At 33.1% G+C, this 18,651-nt stretch overlaps 2 protein-coding genes across 7 annotated transcripts in view; one reads left to right on the plus strand and one right to left on the minus strand.

The window, feature by feature from the left end:
- LOC128212960 (nipped-B-like protein A) overlaps positions 1-9,191 on the minus strand; it is a 34,883-nt gene extending 25,692 nt beyond the window's left edge. Inside the window, exons 1-15 of one of the 2 annotated variants that reach the window (XM_052918372.1) lie at positions 9,011-9,191; positions 7,976-8,064; positions 7,658-7,826; positions 7,104-7,207; positions 6,652-6,691; positions 6,111-6,163; positions 5,843-5,893; positions 5,627-5,676; positions 5,007-5,084; positions 4,506-4,574; positions 4,221-4,310; positions 3,930-3,953; positions 3,449-3,479; positions 3,123-3,209; positions 2,418-2,579 (exon numbers count right to left, since the gene is read on the minus strand). In XM_052918372.1, coding sequence (XP_052774332.1) covers positions 2,418-2,579; positions 3,123-3,209; positions 3,449-3,479; positions 3,930-3,953; positions 4,221-4,310; positions 4,506-4,574; positions 5,007-5,084; positions 5,627-5,676; positions 5,843-5,893; positions 6,111-6,163; positions 6,652-6,691; positions 7,104-7,207; positions 7,658-7,826; positions 7,976-8,039 — 1,072 coding nt within the window. In that variant the 5' untranslated portion in view covers positions 8,040-8,064; positions 9,011-9,191. The remainder of the gene's footprint in view (positions 1-2,417; positions 2,580-3,122; positions 3,210-3,448; positions 3,480-3,929; positions 3,954-4,220; positions 4,311-4,505; positions 4,575-5,006; positions 5,085-5,626; positions 5,677-5,842; positions 5,894-6,110; positions 6,164-6,651; positions 6,692-7,103; positions 7,208-7,657; positions 7,827-7,975; positions 8,065-9,010) is intronic. The other variant, XM_052918373.1, reaches the window with a different exon arrangement.
- LOC128212961 (sterol carrier protein 2-like) overlaps positions 1-18,651 on the plus strand; it is a 55,030-nt gene that overhangs the window by 26,687 nt on the left and 9,692 nt on the right. Inside the window, exons 1-8 of one of the 5 annotated variants that reach the window (XM_052918374.1) lie at positions 9,420-9,509; positions 12,765-12,822; positions 13,070-13,141; positions 14,470-14,534; positions 14,878-14,941; positions 15,959-16,023; positions 16,375-16,501; positions 17,443-17,506. In XM_052918374.1, the coding sequence (XP_052774334.1) occupies positions 9,441-9,509; positions 12,765-12,822; positions 13,070-13,141; positions 14,470-14,534; positions 14,878-14,941; positions 15,959-16,023; positions 16,375-16,501; positions 17,443-17,506 (584 nt within the window). In that variant the 5' untranslated portion in view covers positions 9,420-9,440. Of the gene's footprint in view, positions 1-9,419; positions 9,510-11,709; positions 11,888-12,764; positions 12,823-13,069; positions 13,142-14,469; positions 14,535-14,877; positions 14,942-15,958; positions 16,024-16,372; positions 16,502-16,558; positions 16,686-17,442; positions 17,507-18,651 lie in introns of those variants that run through there. The other 4 variants (XM_052918375.1, XM_052918377.1, XM_052918376.1 and 1 more) reach the window with 4 other exon arrangements.

Here is an 18,651-nt window from a genome sequence, read left to right on the forward strand (position 1 = left end):
AAAAGTGTTCTTGTTTGGCCTATCAAAAGTGTACTTGTCTAGAGTCTCCTTTTTGCAATGTAAAGTTTACCTCCAAAAAAGTGTATAAAATAAAAACAAAGACATTTAAAAAAATACCATTACAAAAAATCAGAATGGCCTTATATATGAGCTGTTAAAAACATTAAAGTGCAGGGGGGCGAATCTTGTTTTGGTATGATCAGGATAGGGTACGAATGTCACATTCAGCTTTGCTGTTGTTTACTTGTCTTTGGTTAAATAAATTTTAATATGCTGACATTTTAAAACAAAATGACATTTAAAATCTCTATCCTTCATGAAAAACTCACTAATACTTAATAATAGAACTAGAAAATCGAAAAATAAACTCCGAAAAATGTTATGACAAAATGGCGGTGACTCGCCGAATCTTCTACTTTTAAACATCGTACAAATGAGGAAAATACTCTAAGTAAACGCTATATAAAGCAAATAAAAAAGTTTTGAGATATCAAAACAAATTTTCATTACGAACATTCAACACAAAAACTATCAAATATTGGTCATGAAGTCAAGTATTTGATTTTCTTAGCGCCACCGTCTGTTTTTCAATGACCGTCTGCTTCAAACGAAACACTGTTCTAAAAAGTGTGCCTTGTTTTTACACTGCAAGTATCAATTGTTTACTAATACTTGACAACATTTTTCATTCTTTCTTCGCGTTTTCTATCGCAATTTAACAAACTTTTAATCATTTTACCAGTGTCTTCTCTGATTGGTTAAAATGGGACGTTTCGATAATTGGATGATAGACGACCCAATTGTGTGATTAGGAGATTACCGATTATAAATTGCTAAATTAATTAAATTTGTAACAACATCGGCATCAAAGATCGACATTTAGAGGTACAACTTCGATGTCTCAGACAAGGAATAATGTGTCATAATGAACAGCAATTAGCACCCTGATTAGAAGCGTGAACTACCGTTAATCAGACCCGCGGTGATGACGGTCATGTGCCTTAGAACGCACTGATCTGTGACAGATTAGGAAACGGCGACATTGACCAATGAAATACTTTTAGGGCGTAACTTTGTGATAAACAACGATCTGAATGGCCAGAAGGGCGCAAGGGGGCGGGAAAAATATGACAGGGCGTGTAAAAAGGGGCAACGGGGCGGGGTCAAAAAAGGGCAGGGCGGGCCGCCCTTCCATTCCGCTTTAGCTAAAACACTACCTCAGAGGTAGGGACATGGGTCTTGCATGCACCACAACATCTTTATGTACAAAACACATGTGCCAAATGGTTTTAAAATCCCTCTGTGCATGACAAAAAAATAACAGCCCAGACACGACCAACTCTATCTATGTGCGTATATGCAGCATTCCATAATGACTAAACTTAAAAGTGTGACCTTGACATTTGAAGTAGGGTCAGGTTTTGTGCGCGACACATCATCTTTATGTACCAAACACATGTGCCAAGTAATTGAAAATCACTCCCTGCATGACAAAGTAATAGCCTAGGTAAGGAAAACCAGAAGGAGGGAGATTGCAATTCTAATATGTCCACCTTCGGAGGCATAACAAGTAAAATCATTTCTTAAATTTGAATAAAAGTTTACAAGGGGCAATTTATCTGACAATTTTGATGCAAGAGTAACGTTACATGTCACAAAATAGTACTGTTATCATTATCAAAAGTATGAGGTTAAATCTTCCATGGTTCATAAGTGAAAAGAGAAAAAACAAAACATGTGTAGATATGCACAGACAGATAAGAGTGATTTTCATACACCCCTTTATTAGCAAAATCATATGGCTCTTATAATTATAAATCCCAAAGCAGATGACTGATGCTTCTATACCAATGGCTTAATTATTCACATGTACAAGACTGATTGTGTTCTAGATCAACGTTTCACTCAAGGGAGACAAACACTACAATTTCAATATATTTTCTCCCTTTAATACATATCGGCGCTTTATAAATGATATTTTTGGAATTTAGAATGTTAATTCAATTAATATTTCCTTCAAATCACTCCAATATATGCGATCTACATTAACATAATTAAGCCTTTGTTTTACCATTTTTAGATATAAACATTGTCATCTCGACTTACTTCAAAGCAAACCACCCATGAACATGCCACAGAACCCTGCCACATTGGCTTGGTGCTGCCATTCAAGGGTCAGACTAATGCTGGGACTAGAAGCAGGATGGCACATGCCTTCCCTGTGCCGACATGCCCAGAACATATCCATTAAAAAATATAAAATAATCAATCATTTCATAACAGCAAGAACAATCTACACCCAAACAAACCACCGACCAAAAGAATCTAGCAACTACCAATTATAATCTACGACATGATCAACCAAATATCTTCAAGCCATCTTAGTTATATTTAATGTTAAAGAATATTTTTCTTACTTGGATCCATGCTGCCAAAGTTTATATCTTCTGCTGCATCAAAGATTTTTTCCAGACAAGTGCTAAACTTTTTGAATGTTGGGCTATCCAAGAGTTCTTCAATACTGAGATCAGTCTGGTTCATTCGACGCATACGTTTTTCCCGCTTTTTACGCCTCATCACTAAAATATACATAGAACATAGTATGACTGGCATGCCAAAGACTTCAACTAGAGTTATGTTCATACTACTTGAAAAGGTAATACACAGCTTTCGAGACACAATTGACGGAAAACTACATCTGATATTTCAAGATTACACAGAAAAAGGCCGAAAAGAAAAATCTTTGAAAACCAATGAATTCTTAGCACTGTTGAGCCGAAATCATCACTATTTATTAACTATTTTTTTTTATCAATAATCTGAAATCACTATTTCAAAATATTAAATTGTTATTTTGAAGTAAAAGTTACAGTCCCAATTTGCTATTTCACATCTATTGATCAATCAGTATCAAATAATCAATGATCTTTTGGGGTGGTAGTGTGTATATATTGGCTGGTTTAGTCAATCTGAATATCATTTAAAATGTCTATCTCATTAAACTTGATCGCCACATTACTCACTCGACCAGAATATTGTTCACCAAATTTTTTATTTCGGTCCTGACAATTTAGGATTAACGTTGTTGAAGTGTAAACATGTATGTTCAAAGAAAATTTTACATTCATCAGCAGATTCTGGTCCACTATCAGAGTCGCTGTCTTCCGCATGACCTGACCTTCGCCTCCGCTTTGAGCCCTTTGTTTTCACTGAAACAAGAAATTTGATCGATTAGAATAGGGCTAAGAATACATGTTAACGACATATGTGACCATTAAAAGTTTACCGTTGTTGAAAAGCTTCAAATTATCTACTAGAGATTAAAGATCTCAGAACTAGGGTGTCTTTCCCATAACTGCCGAAAAGGCCCTGCAGCTGGATGATTTATTTAAGTATTGGCCCATGAAAAATAATCATTATTGGGAAATTGTTTCTTTAAAGAACCTACCTGTTCCGGAGCTTGCAATTGACTTCAATATCTGAAAGATACAATAACAAATACATAAATATTACCAATTGAGAGAGGTAATAACATTGGCTTAAAACTAACACTTTTAAAAAATATATTCTATAAAGCAGGATAGACTATGTTACGTCGAAAGTCAACAAATAAATTAAAATTCCAATTAAAGAATCTAATTGCATGTTGCTTTTTTCTTCTGCAGAAATATTGATTGAGCTAAAAAAAAATCCCAGATTATTTTCACATTTAACATACCTTAAAATTATCAAAATACCATCCAAACAAGAACACAACTATGGGGTATAGTATAAATATCTTTCATGTCAAAAAGTGAACAAAACTGCATGCAAACGATTTGAAATACCTTTCTTTTAGTCTTTTTCTGTGAAAGGTTAGCATACATGCAAGTTACAATGAAATATAATACTCATGAACAATAATATGTGTATGTTATGCATTCACATACCACATGATTTTCACCAGGACGCAACTAAAATAGGACAAGTGAGATAAATTTGTATAAAGGTATATGCAATGATGACAACAAAATGTTTGATAAAAATGTTCGTAGTACATACAGCATGCTGCACTGACTTGTAGCATTTATGTCCATAAGACTAGAGGACACATGATCAATAAGACTAGAGGACACATGGTCACAATTGTGCAAACAAAAACAGTTTTAGTCACATAACATTGAACAACAAAACATGTACACTGGGTGGATTTCATAATTTCTAAACTAACAGTTAATTACCCTTTCATCCAGAGGTTTCAGGGAAATACTGAGCTGCTTACAGGAGTTGAAAACTTCGTCTTTTTTCACTAACGAGTCAAACAAATTTACCTGCAAGTTAAAATTTAGTTAATGCAAAATGTTTCAAAGCTTTTAACATTAAATTAAAAACCAATCAAGTAAAAAGCAAGGATTATGTATTAGCTAAGCCAGGCAACAAACATACAGTTATCACAACAGTTTATTATCAAAACAATTCTTTTTATATCATGACATAAGGGTCCTTAATCTAAATGAGTATCTTACTTTTGGGTCCAATGGTTCTAACAACACAACTGGCTTCTTTAGATCTGATCTGGATTCATCGCGGGATCTCTGCAAAGGAGATTAATCATGTTATGTGCTGTTAGGATTATAGGATTATATGTCTGTCTTACATCTTGGGCATAAAGTGTACTTAACAGCAGTAGTATGCAATTCTTACCACAAGTTTATTATTTACAAAATAAAATTTTAGTCAAACGATCATTATAGTATTGTGCAACTTATACACAAACAGTTAATATTTTTTCAGATAAACACAAAACAATAAACAAAAAAATATTTAAAACATCAACCAATAATAAAATCAACATTATTGCATAGAAACTTACCTTTTCGCTCATATTAGCTTGTCTTGTAGAACTTCTAGTCTGTTGCAAATTAAAATTTGAGCAATATTTTGACATGTTTGCACATCAAGGTTTTAACACAACATTTTTACATGCATAGCTCATTTATCAACATACAAATTACTAAGAATCTGACCTGTCTTTCTCTAGACCTGGATACTGGTGTATCATCTTCAAAATCATCCAAAATAGCTGCCTCTGAGTGACGGCTACCCTACATTTGAAATGATAATAATAATGTTAGTAAAACTAGAAATCAAAAGTTTTAATAACATGCGTTATAATAACCTTTTATGCTAAGGGCTGAAAAATGTACTGAGGTTCCAGGAACTGAACTCCAAAAAAAGGGGGACCAATAATTATAATTATGTTTTCCTGTGAAAATCTCTCCAGATTTATATGAACGTTGGACTTTTGAAGCCCCCCAAACAACAGGCATTAGAATACAACCTACAAAGACAATTTGAACTACCAAAACACCCCAAACCAAGACAAATTGAACTTCTTTAATGCCCCTGACCAAGATTATTTGAACTCCTTTGAAAAAAGAAGATGATTTTAATTCATCTCCATTCCGGCTCCCCATTACCTTTATCCCAGGAACAGCCCTAGCAGAGATGAAAGTGCACATATATGTTTGTATTAATATCAAATTAGTTCAATATGCTCAAAATTACAATGATGAATGTCCCTTAAAAAAACATGATAATACATTATGAGAAATCTTAATATCAAAGAATTGCTTTTTGAACTCACAGCCTGTCTTACTGCTGTTTCTGCTGCTGTAGCCTGTGCTGGGGAACTCACTGTAATCATAAAAGTATAAGTGTCACATTTGCAAACCTTGCGTAAATTACTCTTACATGTCAAAGTTGTTTTCAGAAGGCAGCGTTTCCGATGGACCCTTTTGAACAGACTTATCCTTTTCTTAATCCTTAATCCACAAAGTGTCAATGTAAATGATCTACTTACTGGACACTCTGGACTTCCGTCGATCATAATCTCCATTCATACTGGAAGATCCTGGAAAAAATATATATAATATTTTTGATGAATGACAAAAGAAATTCAATAAAGAAAACATGTTTAAATATAAAAAGTTTGCCTTTACAGATAAACAAAATAACACTTCCAGCAGTGCAACAACGTTTAATAAGTATTTACTAAAGTTAAAAGCAATAAAAGGACTTATTGAAGAATGTTTGTGTCCAAGAAAAATGAATTTTGCTAAGTAAATTACCAGGTAACTGATGTGGCAAGCTTGGAGATTTCTGAATCCCGGATCCAGCAACCCTGGAAGATTATGAAAACATGTCATGTTGGACACAGTAATTCTGAAACTTTTATGAAATATCAAGCTCATTATGTTCTTTTAAAACATGGAAAGAACAAAAAATATTTTTGAGAGTTGCAACAAACAACTTTCTACTTTAGTGGTCCAAGAAAACATAAGTATTGATATAGTTTTTTCCTTTTAAATACTGATTGCAAATGGAGTCAGCATTTTAAGTCTTTGATGCATTGAATGATTGTGGCTCTAAGACCGCCCAACTCCGACAAATGAATTTCAAATTAGGTGAAACATCTATGCCTTTCGATTGACTTTCCTCATCAAAACAAACTGTCTGCAGTTATCAGCGATTTGGTGATCTTATTAACTGAATGATGAGTATGCTTTGCTAAATCATTTTCAAATAGTAGTTTAAACATGCATACCATTAAAATAAAATAGCAAAGAAAACAGTTTCAGATATTTAGCCACAATTGTCATGGTGACTTACCTTGGTGAATTCGACTGATAGTGGTTTCCATGGCTTGAACCTGAAAAATATTGTTCTTTGAATAATGCACCATTTGATTGCAAAAGAATGCATGACTTATCAAAAATTAACGCTTATTTTGAGCTAAGTTATGGTTTCTCACCATCTATTTACTTGTATTTCTACAGAGAACAAAACAACTTCTTCATGATGCAAAATGAACAGGTCATTCAGGGATTTCCCTGAAGCAGCAAAAATAAGAGTCCCTGAATAGAGATACCCACTTCGACCTTACTATGCAGTATGCATCCCTGGGATAATCATATTAATTTTGTTGAGTGTAAATCATTAAATTATATACCAGATACCCCCCCCCCCCCGACCTCTCATCTGAAAATGCTAGGGAAAACCCTGTCATTATAATTCTTCTGTACACCAACCATTCAAATCGGTAGCACTAACAATAACAATACCTGCACCACCAGAGAAGACCTCTGGATCATTTGCTAAGATGGCTCGGAGCAGCTCAGACATTTCCCCATCCACAGGTGCTCCACCAAGGTTGTCTTTCAGCTCACTAGCAAAATAGCAAAAACATCTTAGAATAGCTTAGATAAAATTTCCAGTGAATGAGAAAAGCCCTGTAACAAAACAAAACACTATGCTACAGTAGCATTTCAAAGGTACAGGCATCTATGACGGATTGCAATTAATCTTGATGTTTAATATGAAAAAGTATTGAAAACCATACCAATAGATCTTGCTAATGGTTTTCATCATATTGTTAAGTGTTAATACTTCAACAGTGTTTGACATTTAAATGTTATTATAAAATTACATTTATTTTTAGGTGTACTCAATACTCAATAAACACAAGTTAAAAAGGTTTTTTTAGCTGTATTATTAGCATCAGTATTGAACAATTTAGCTTATATTACCGTACCCTATTAACTTATGCATAAGGCAACATTATTAAAAAAATACTCGTAAGCAATCAATATAAAAATTAACATAGGTTTATATTTACATATTATCTGTTGATGTTTGTCGCAGCAAATCAGAAATTTGCTCAACAAGCCCATCATCAGCATCATCTAGTAGCTTTCTGGATTTCTCCGAAAGCTTTGAGCTGTACAGTAGACTCTTGTTGTTCAAGGCATTTTGCAAAGGGGTTGGCAAGGGTAATTCTGGTAACACTGAAATATAAAATTAAAGTCCTCAAACATTGACATGATATATATATGCAATAATAAAATCTTTTCCATTTCTTTTAAAAGTTACTTTTCACCTTTCAGGACCAGTTCATTTCTGATTTCAGCACAATGTTGTTATTTTCTTGACTTACAGTCTGTGAGACTTGTTATCCCTGCCAAGGTGGTGATCGGAACATTTGGCACCTCACCATTCATTTTGCGGACACTATTTTCTTTACATCTGAAATAGCAAAACTATAGGTCAGATATTGTAATAAAAGACATGTATAGCCTTTTTTGAACTTTCAATCACAAGCAAATATATGTTCCATATCAAAAACATGTCCATGCATTGCTGCAGTTCATATACATAAATTTAGTCAGAAATCAAACCCTTTGATTGTTGATTAAAACTGCAATGATAGATGCAGAGTAGTTCTGATGGATAACACTATACAATCAGTACACCAACTATACAATAATTACATTCAGGAGTCTCTTTAAATCATTAGTCAAACTTGTTGCTGAGCTGGTGCATGTTTCAGCAGTATCCACACAAAATGTATGCTTATTCAAACTAATTCCAAAACAAATAAAAGATAAACATGCGAACTATTTGTCTACTTTGGGACTTGTCAACTTGACTTGTCCAAGCAAAAAATCCATTTTAGCTGGGTACAGCCTCTTAAATTATTATGAAATGAACAAATACATAAAATGATACTATATTGTCGATTCTCAGTGATTTAAAAAGAAATCATGACAAGAGAAGATATTCTGTCAAGTCTGTTCAGCATACACAAATACTATGTATTGGATCTTCAGTGATTTAAAATAATGCCAAAAAAAAAAATATGTCGGATTATGTATGCATTACTCATTCTTTAACATATACACAAATGGTTGTCAACTTATCATTCTTCACAAATTCTCTTACATATTTTGGTAATCATAAAATATCTAGTTTCAGACTTTCCCCACCCGCAAGATTTGCTCATTGGTTATGTAGGTCACGCAAAATAGATCAAGAATAAAACCATATTGTATTCAAAAATACGTTTAAAACCTCCTTTGTATGTAAATACACCCAACAGCTAAGTTAAATATTGCATTGCAAAGTGAGCATGTGCATTAAAATGCAATGATTTCTCTTGTAAAAGATGCCGAAAATTGATTGATGGACTCACCTGTCTCTTTTTGTGGACCAAATTCGATCACTTCTGGATGATCTATATGAAAACAAATTACGGTAAACCGAAGACTAATCAATACATTTTCACATGATGCTTAAATATAGGGCCATCAGAACCAAGTAAGATGGTAATTTTTCAAGATTTTTTTATCCAAAACAATGAGTCGCGCCAAAAATAAAACAGCCGAATAACAAACTACGGCTGATTTGCCGCATCAGTAAATAGTTCCCAAAAGATAAATTTGGAGACAAAAATGACAATTCAGATAACGAGTTGTGCATAAGAAATTGAAAAACAATGCCAAGCAAACGGATTTTAATGATATGGTTTCATTATTTTGGACCGTTTTAGCCATATTTAAAGCGCAATGAAACACTAAATGCTTAAAAATAGTCCCTAATTGGTAAATTCATGACGTCACAAGATGGCCGCTACCAGGATAAACACAATAAATGACAAACGAGTCTTTGTTGTTGGTGTTGGGATGACGAAGGTTGATTGCCTTCGGTTTTAATGAAAGTCGATCACAATATTTAATATTTATGTATATTTGTTTTGTTTCTTTCACAATACAACTCAATTAAGTTCCTTAATTAACAAAGGGGTTGTCTCAAAATACTTAGGGAAAATCTCATGCCGTATTGTATAGAACTTGCTCGTCTTAATATACCTGTGGCTAATACACTGTGGACATAATAAAAATGATTGCAATACTCCTCAAGTATCAGTTTCAAGAAAGTCCTTAATCTAACGACCATGAAAGTCAAAAAGTTAACGCGTTATCGCGAGTAATTTGATTGATTAATGATAATTAAGGTTTAAGGGACAATATTTTTTTTTAGTAATTCTATTTTTAGGTCTGACCCTATAAACCACACTAAACATTAGAAATTTACTCCAACAATCTTGGGCTTTTATGGGCCATCATAGGTCAACAACTACAGTTTCTAAGTCGTTTAGTCTACAAATGCAATGAGGATAATTGTTTGTTTCAGTGTAAGATCACAATATATTTCACCGAATGAGCGCCTGACCTATATTTCACATATTAACTTTTGGTGTTAATTGAACTGTCATTTGAATATCTGGCCTGTAGTTGAGATTTCGATATGTTGTGGGTAACTTTCTCTGTGAAACGTTTTAAAACTCTGTTCTAGCCTAAACATTTACTATACTGTGTTATGTACAAGAGTATATTGAGTGTGTTTTAACCTTAATATATACTTAGATTAAAGGGTCTCGCTCATGTTTTTGGATCAAAAATTAGTTTTTACGGTAATGCATCTGAAAACATATATTTCATCATTGTTTTACTCTTTTATTTTATATCAAAACCGCAAAAAAATAGTATAAAAGAACATTTTGGGTTTTAGTGGGGTGCTAACGTACGCCAGTAAAGTCAAGAAAATATTAGAAAACAAACACCTAAACCCTGAGGCCACAAAGTGAAGGATATTTTGAGCTTTTAGCAATACATTGATAACATCACATGATACTCATGGCTTCTGATAAAGGAAGTTTAGAAGTATTATATTACTCCCTGTAAATGTGCCAAAACTTCCGAAATTTAATCCTTGGAAGTACAAAAACTACCACCATTTTGGAGAAAACTTCCAAAAGTGACGGTCAAACCGGGATTGGAAGTTCAAAATATAAAAATACAGGTGTCAAAGTTACTTACGGCCTCATTTTTAATAAGTCTTTAGGTAAGATGAATTCTTATACTAGCTTGGCTTCTAGTTTTTTTCGCATAAATATTAAAACTTTTGAACAAGCCCTGCTATATAAAATTAAGAATTTGAGCAAGCTTGAAAAATATTTTACCAGTACAGGGCTTGCGGGCTTGTGTTAATTTCGACCACTGGGACGATAGTGGGAATTCTTCTATCCACTTCCAAATTTCACAGGAAAACTTCCAATATTGATGTCAAGGAAGGTCAAACTTATGTCAAATTTTTAATAGAGCCCTAAAATGTCGATCAACCAATCAAGCAACAACAAATTGCCGTTATTAACGCTAATGAAAATTTTGTTCTACAAAGATGATATTTTAGCAAATAAGAACATAATTTTATGCCGTTTGGTTCCAGCTTTCGGTTTGTAAGTTTTAACACTCCTTATAATTTGCCACACTATTTTTTATAAAGAAAAGTGCATTTAACAAAACATGAGCAGGTCCCTTTAAATGTTAACATTAAAATATAGCTACAATGTTATTGATGCTATATAAAATCCTCTCATTATTAGAAGAATCAAAAAATAACCCTTACCATGTGGGGTCAGAATATATTCAGACTTGGTTGTTTGTATCCCAATTCATTTTAGGTCCGGATATTTACGAGGGGATGTTCACCAAATCCTTTTCAACTTCAATTATTGGAGCAAATTACCACATCAGTACATATAAATCACATAGGAAAACTTTACTGTATGTACCAATCATAGTAAACTGACAGAGAAATCCATAATTATTTAGCGGATATTTTCATTTTCTCCCAATTCTGCCATTTTCAGTATGTGTTCACAGAGCATCGATTCTTTATACTTGTTTTTTTATACTTGATTTTTTTTCCATTGTAAAGATTTTTTCTTGGTTATAATAACAAATCTTATTACTCTGGATTTCAATAACATGAGCACAAAATAATCCACCCGTATTTGAACTAAAATTAAGTGAATAAAGTGGTTTGAAATGACCCCTTTGATGTTCACTTCACATGTTTAGACTTTGACAGGTCATAGAATAGTATGCTCTCTACTCTCAAGTAGCTTTGAAGTTTGGTGAAATTGGAAGAGCAAATTTGATTGTGTTTTTATTAAAGTACAAACATGAGTCGAAGAGTTTTTGTTGTTGGAGTAGGAATGACAAAGGTATAAATGCATGCTGATTTGGTGGAATCAGATTAATATAATTGAATGACTACAATTGTAACATTATTAGAACTTTCTAGTCATTAAGTTGTGTAGTTTTTCTCTGAGACATCAAGTGAAAGTCTCTCGAACAATAAGAATTTGCCATTATTGCTGTTATTAATATACAGAAATTAAAGAATAATATAATAATTTGCTACTAAAACATATTAAATAAATATAAAAAAGTGTAATTAAACAGTTCATTTAAGACTTAATGAAATGTGGCCAAAATTTTAACTTTCGCACAATGTTTTGATATTTTGAACTTCAGAGTGTCTTTTTTTGAATTTTAATCCAAAATTAAGGAAGTTTGTGGCCCATATTTTTAAGATTTATATCCTTCAAACCTCCTTTATCGAAAGGCCCTTTAGAAACGGCCCTAAAATTTATTACATTATGTAAATGTATGATTTTCCAGTTTTTATGCTACAAACAGCGTACATATACTGAAAATTATCATCATATTGTTTATTTATTTCGTTTACGCCTAAAATATTGTATGAATTAAAAATAGAGTATGGAAAAAGAAAAACAAAATCACACAGTAGCCTAGTGCACAAATCTGCTTTCGTTATACTATGTGAAAGAAAAAGGACATTCTTTGTCAACTAAAAATTATTAAAAACAATAAATTATTATTAAAAAATACACACAGGCATGAACAAAATATTAATGTGTTAGGTCATTGGCTTGGGGGCATGCATCACTTTATGTTGGTTGCTTCAAGTCAATAGCACACGAGATCGAATATTTGATATCATATTCATACTATTTCTACTTGTACAACTGTAGTTGTTATTTATTTTTATCTTCATTATTTATGGTTTTGTTTCAGTTTGAAAAGCCAGGGAGGCGAGAAAACTTTGATTACCCTGACATGGCCAAAGAAGCTGGTAATAACTTACTTGTAATGACCATGAAACTTTAGTTTTTGTCTTTTGTGTGTCCAAACACTTAGTATTGTGGAAGGCCCTTAAAATTGTCAGGTTCCATTATTAATCATCAATATGATATTTACATACATTTAAAATAATAACTGATCGGCAAAAATAGTTCACCTGTAATAATTACTATTATAATTACAGGGATATGCAAATGTACCAAGATGTAAAATACTATTTAAACAATTCTGCATTTCAGGCACCAAGGCCCTGGAAGATGCTGGCTTGAACTACAATGCCATTGAGCAAGCCTGTGTAGGGTATGTCTATGGTAAGAAAATATGATTTTAGCTTGACTTCGAATATGGAGAGCTCCCTCACACCTTGGTTAGGTAGTGCATGTTAGCCCCTTTAAGTCATTACCTCAGCATTGAAACAATAGGCATGTGTTCCAATTATCCAGTGTAATAACATTGATAACTCTATTTTCATATATATTGGCAATTATGGCCCCTTATTGTTTGAGTAAGGTTTTTCTGAAGTTTTTGCATGTAAGCACATACATGTATGATAATATCTCATGTGATGTTCAGCATTGAGACCTTATACAATGGCACTAAACTATATAACCTACTTAGTTAATTGAGTAAGATTTAAACTCTATTTAGCATATAATGCAAATTCTGGCCCTTAGCAATTATTAGCATTTTTTTTTGCATGTATCCATATTTAAGTTAATATCTTAGAAACAACTTGATGTATTGATAAAACCATTTTAATCATTAACAAAACAAACAAAAGTATATACAGCATTACGTTCATAATTTAGGTAACAAAAGATGAATACTTTGTATTCATACTAACTCTATCAATTCATACATGTACCAGTACTATTGTACATTTGTTATCATTGATACTTTTGCAATTGATAGTGAGTATATATATAATAAAGATATACTAACCAACAAGAAAGTAAAGTTTGTAATGATTGTCTAGAACCCATTTCATTGTGTAAGTCATAGCAGGCTGTCAAGCGGTCCTTATTTTTCCTACTTTTTTCTTATTTTCCTTATTATTCCGTCATACTTTTTGGTCCAAAACTCTTGAAATTTCCTTCTTTTTTGGTTCAAGTTTTTCCCAATTACCTTATAAATATTAATAGTTTGAAAATGATAGTATATTTGTAGGATCTTTTCAATTGTGAGTGCTTAGAAGACTGGAATCATCTTGATGAGACTGTACAGACTGGGAGTGCTGACTGGGGACCTGTGGCTGCTTGAGAGTCAAATGACCAGTTTATGCAGTATCATCAAGATGTATTCTAGTTTGCAATTTAAGTCTGTGAGTAATACAAAGTTCTGTCCAAAGGTATGTAAAACTGCTACTTTTTTAATACAAAATCCTTATTATTCTTACTTTTCACCCAAAAGTTTTATTCCTACTTTTCTCCTATCTTTTAAAAGAAGTTCAATTGACAGCCTGTCATAGGACATTCCCATGCCACACATGACAGTTATGTGTGATGGACTGATGTTATTGTTTTACAAAACTTATGTATATGAACCTGCGAAGACCTCTGAGTAGTTTCTCCCCCCGCAAAATGACAATGATGGAAACCTGTTTAAGATAGCACTTGTCTTACAGTATCTCTCACTACAGGTGATTCTACATGTGGACAGAGGGCGCTGTATCAGCTGGGCATGACTGGCATTCCTGTGTATAATGTGAGTAATCATTTATTACTTGCATTTGTTCATGTTACATTGGTGTTATTAGCTCGATTGTATAGACAGCTATAAGCTTATATGAATTACGCAGATGCCAATGAGATATACCATTGCCCTTGTGGTCTGGTGGGGTTCAAACTGAAGAGACGGGCACCGATATCTACAGACTTCCTTAATTCATGTCTTCAAATTTAATGCAATGTTATTTCAGGGGACTTTGTGAATTCTGTTTGCATGCAATGTCTGTTTGATTATAAAGCTTCTATTTTTAGTACACAACTATTAGGACAAACTTCATGGTTCACTTACCAAACTAAAATATTGGAATTTGTGCATTCAGGTGAACAATAACTGCTCCACTGGGTCCACAGCTCTTGTCATGGCAAAACAGCTCATTCAAGGAGGTAACATTTTGCTTGGTACACATGAAGTAGTGCTCTGTGTGTCTTATTTTTATTTTTCTATTATACAACATGATATATATTGTGGTAGACTAATAGTATAGTGATTGCATGGCATTACAGTTTCAGTCTACATTGTACTGTTTGATTAGATTTTGCCAAACATTTTCTGTACAGTTACTTACTTATTCTGGACTTCCATGGAGTCGCGTCAGTGCTGGTTGTGGTATTTTCATGTTATGTCTTATTATATTGATGTTTACATTGCCAGGTCAATGACCTACTTTGCATTTTTGTTGATTTGTTTCCACCATCAGTAATAATGACAAATGTTTTGATAAATTATTGAACAAATGAATTAAATTATTTGTACGGACTTTTAAATAAAAACGTTTATTGTTTCCATTCTTTATATTTGTGTATGCCTAACCTTGGCTTGACTCAATTAATACTTGACTATTACAACTTCTGCTTGATTTTGTTCTTAGGTTAGACTCTATGTATATTATTTTTTTCTGAGTACAGTAGCCAACGCTTCTGATATTAACTCTGATAGAGAGAATCTCAAAAGGGCTATCAAGTCATTAAAATCCACCACTGAAAAAAGTAGCTTATCTCATCAAATCTATAAACATCAGGGCTTGATAATTATTGCAGTGTTTGAGTCTTTGGAGGGTAAGGTAGTTGCAAATATTGAAGTAAAGAACAATTTCAGTTTTAAAATCTTCACAAGTTATTGGTTTGATCAGCTGATATTTTAATATGTTTTTCTTCTTTTCTAATAATTTTACTTATTCGCTATCCAAACATTAGATAATTTGCCAACCTTATCAAATGTAGTGGTGTTTAACCTCAAGTACCACAGGTACAAAGTGGAACAGTATACTTACTTATTACTTAAAATTTATGGATGCGTTAAGAAGTTTGCATCCATATTAAAAACAAAAGATAAATAAAACAATGGTTAACAATTGTTGATATAAACTTAAATAGTTATGGAACACTGTCATAATTTTTCAGGCTTGGCAGACTGTGTTATGGCCCTTGGTTTTGAAAAGATGGAGAGGGGCTCACTCGCAGCCAAGGTAAAACTTCATGTTTACTTTGTGATCATAACTCTCTAACTCTGGCTTTGTATATCAACAGGTTGGGCATTTTGACTTGTTGAGAAAAAACAGACAAATGTTGGCATCTACATGCTGAGCTCCCATTTTTTTGTTGCTGTTTATATTAGCTGCATTATTCATGTCGATGTTCCATGGGACATATACCGTACTAAATCTATATTGAAAGAAGGTGGTATTTTGCAAAAAAAGTCAATGTTAGTCTTTTATTGTAGTAATAATTCTAAAAAGGTGCATATTTGATCATTCTTAATTACTTTCATTTAATCAAAGTCTATGTATTGGAGAAAGAATATTACAATGCATTTTCAGTACATGGACAGAGTTAATCCAATGGACAAGCATATGGAGGTAATGGTGGAAACCCACGGATTTGAGGCAGGGCCTCCAGCTGCCCAGATGTTCGGCAACGCAGGCCGGGAACACATGGAGAAATACGGTAATTAACATATCTGGGTTATGTGTGCTCACATAATTTCTCCATGGATATTTTCAGTACACTGACAGAGCAAGCCCAACAGCCCTTCATGCCAAGGTCGTGAAGGAGACTTATGGCGTGACCAAAAGTCCCTTTGCTGCTCAAATGTTTGGAAATGCTGGGCGTGAACATATGGAAAAATATGGTAACAGACTCAGTTGCAATTAACCTTTTTCCAGAAGCATACATGTCTGTCAGTGTAAGTGTTGCTTGGATAAATGTTTGTATTTCAGGCTCAATTACCTTTCACAGTTATATAGCCAGATAGACAGTTTTATATACCCCACCCCCTATTTCCTTAGACAGGTTTCTAAAGTTCAGGAGTAATCCTCAAATTAGTGTTGAGAGCTTTTTATTTAAGACTATTTTACAGTTGTAAACATTTTCTTTTTGTTTTGACATTTGACCTAAAAAACAATAGACTACCTTGAAATGAATATAAATGACATTGGGAAAAATTTCAAAATGGGTTTAATCCCTTTTAGTGATTTGGGCATATATCCCTCTCACTGAAACAGATCGCTGGCTATTTTTCTGGATTTACAATTATCAGCTGTTAGAACCCACCTGTTAAGACTTTCATATAGTTTTGCTGTCTTGTGGTATAAGCAGGCAAAATAAATTGACAAGTTTTAGATATTCCTTTTGATATTTGTTTTAAAATAATAATGTTTTCAGTATCTAATGTTATAAAAAAAGTACTATTGTAAATGGATCTTGTTTTAAAAAAAGATTTTGGTTTCCATGCCATTGATGACAAAAATCAAGTGATAGTAAGTGTTCGTCATGTGAAAAATTAGAACAGTTCACAACATCATAAATTTCAGCTATTGTGCTGTTTCAATATTGAAACACAACTGAATAGAAACGTTTGAAGCACTGTGGTATTGTATTTCTTTCAGGAACAAAACCAGAACATTTTGCTAAGATTGCCTGGAAGAACCACAAACATTCCACTAACAACCCGTAATATATAGTAATTATTTCTTTATTTTTTATGCATTAAACAAGTTGAGTGAACTTCTGTAACTTAAAAAACGAAGTTAGTATTGTTTATGCTGTGTGCTCAAATCAAGTGATGAGTTTTAAAAACTTTCAATGCAGTGTTATAGAAAAAATTGAAAAAAGGAAGGTTATTTTTACATCTGAGCCACACTTTTAGGCCTTGGGACAAAATTTTCACAAATTTGAAAGGATTGTCATTGGCAAATCAATTTCTTGATGATTTATGACAATTCATTTACTCCTGTTTCCATTGCAACCACGACTTTCATCCTGACTTTCTTAGACTGCATTAATAGTGTCTGTTTTAAATGACCCAATTTTTGGAAAAAACTGACAGGAATAATCATTGTTTTCATTATTTATGTTCCATAATGATTACATGTTAAACTAAAAACTTATTTTTATGCCAGTTGGAATATTGTTAATTATGAGTGTATTTTCAAAAATGTACTTTTTAGCTTGACTATTCGAAAAATAGGTGGGCTATACTACTCGCCCCGGCGTCGGCGTCCGGTTAAAGTTTTAGGGCAAGTTGGGATTTTTACTTATAAGTCCAATACCCTTCATTCAATTGACTTAATACTTCACACAGTTGTTCAGAGCCATAACATAATGAGGTTAGGTAACTCCATATTATCTTTGATACAAATTATGGCCCCTGATTAACTATGGAACTTAGGTTAAAGTTTTAGGGCAGGTTGGGATATTTATTAATAACTTCTATACCCTTTGTTCAGTTGACTTAATACTTCACACAGTTGTTCAGGGCCATCACCCAATGAGGTTACATAACTCCATATTATCCTTTATACAAGTTATGGCCCCTGATTGATTTAGGTTAAAGTTTTAGTGCAGGTTTAAGTTTTACAGCAAGTTTGGTTTTTCACTCAAAACTCCAATACCATTTATTCAATTGACTTAATACTTCACACAGTTGTTCAGAGTCATTACATAATGAGGTTAGGTAACACCATATTATCTTTTTACAAATTATGGCCCCTGATTAACTATGGAACTTAGGTTAAAGTTTTAGGGCAGGTTGGGATATTTATTAATAACTTCTATACCCTTCGTTCAATTGACTTAATACTTCACACATTTGTTCA

The sequence above is a fragment of the Mya arenaria genome, chromosome 13 (assembly GCF_026914265.1).
Source record: "Mya arenaria isolate MELC-2E11 chromosome 13, ASM2691426v1".
Lineage (NCBI taxonomy): Eukaryota > Metazoa > Mollusca > Bivalvia > Myida > Myidae > Mya > Mya arenaria.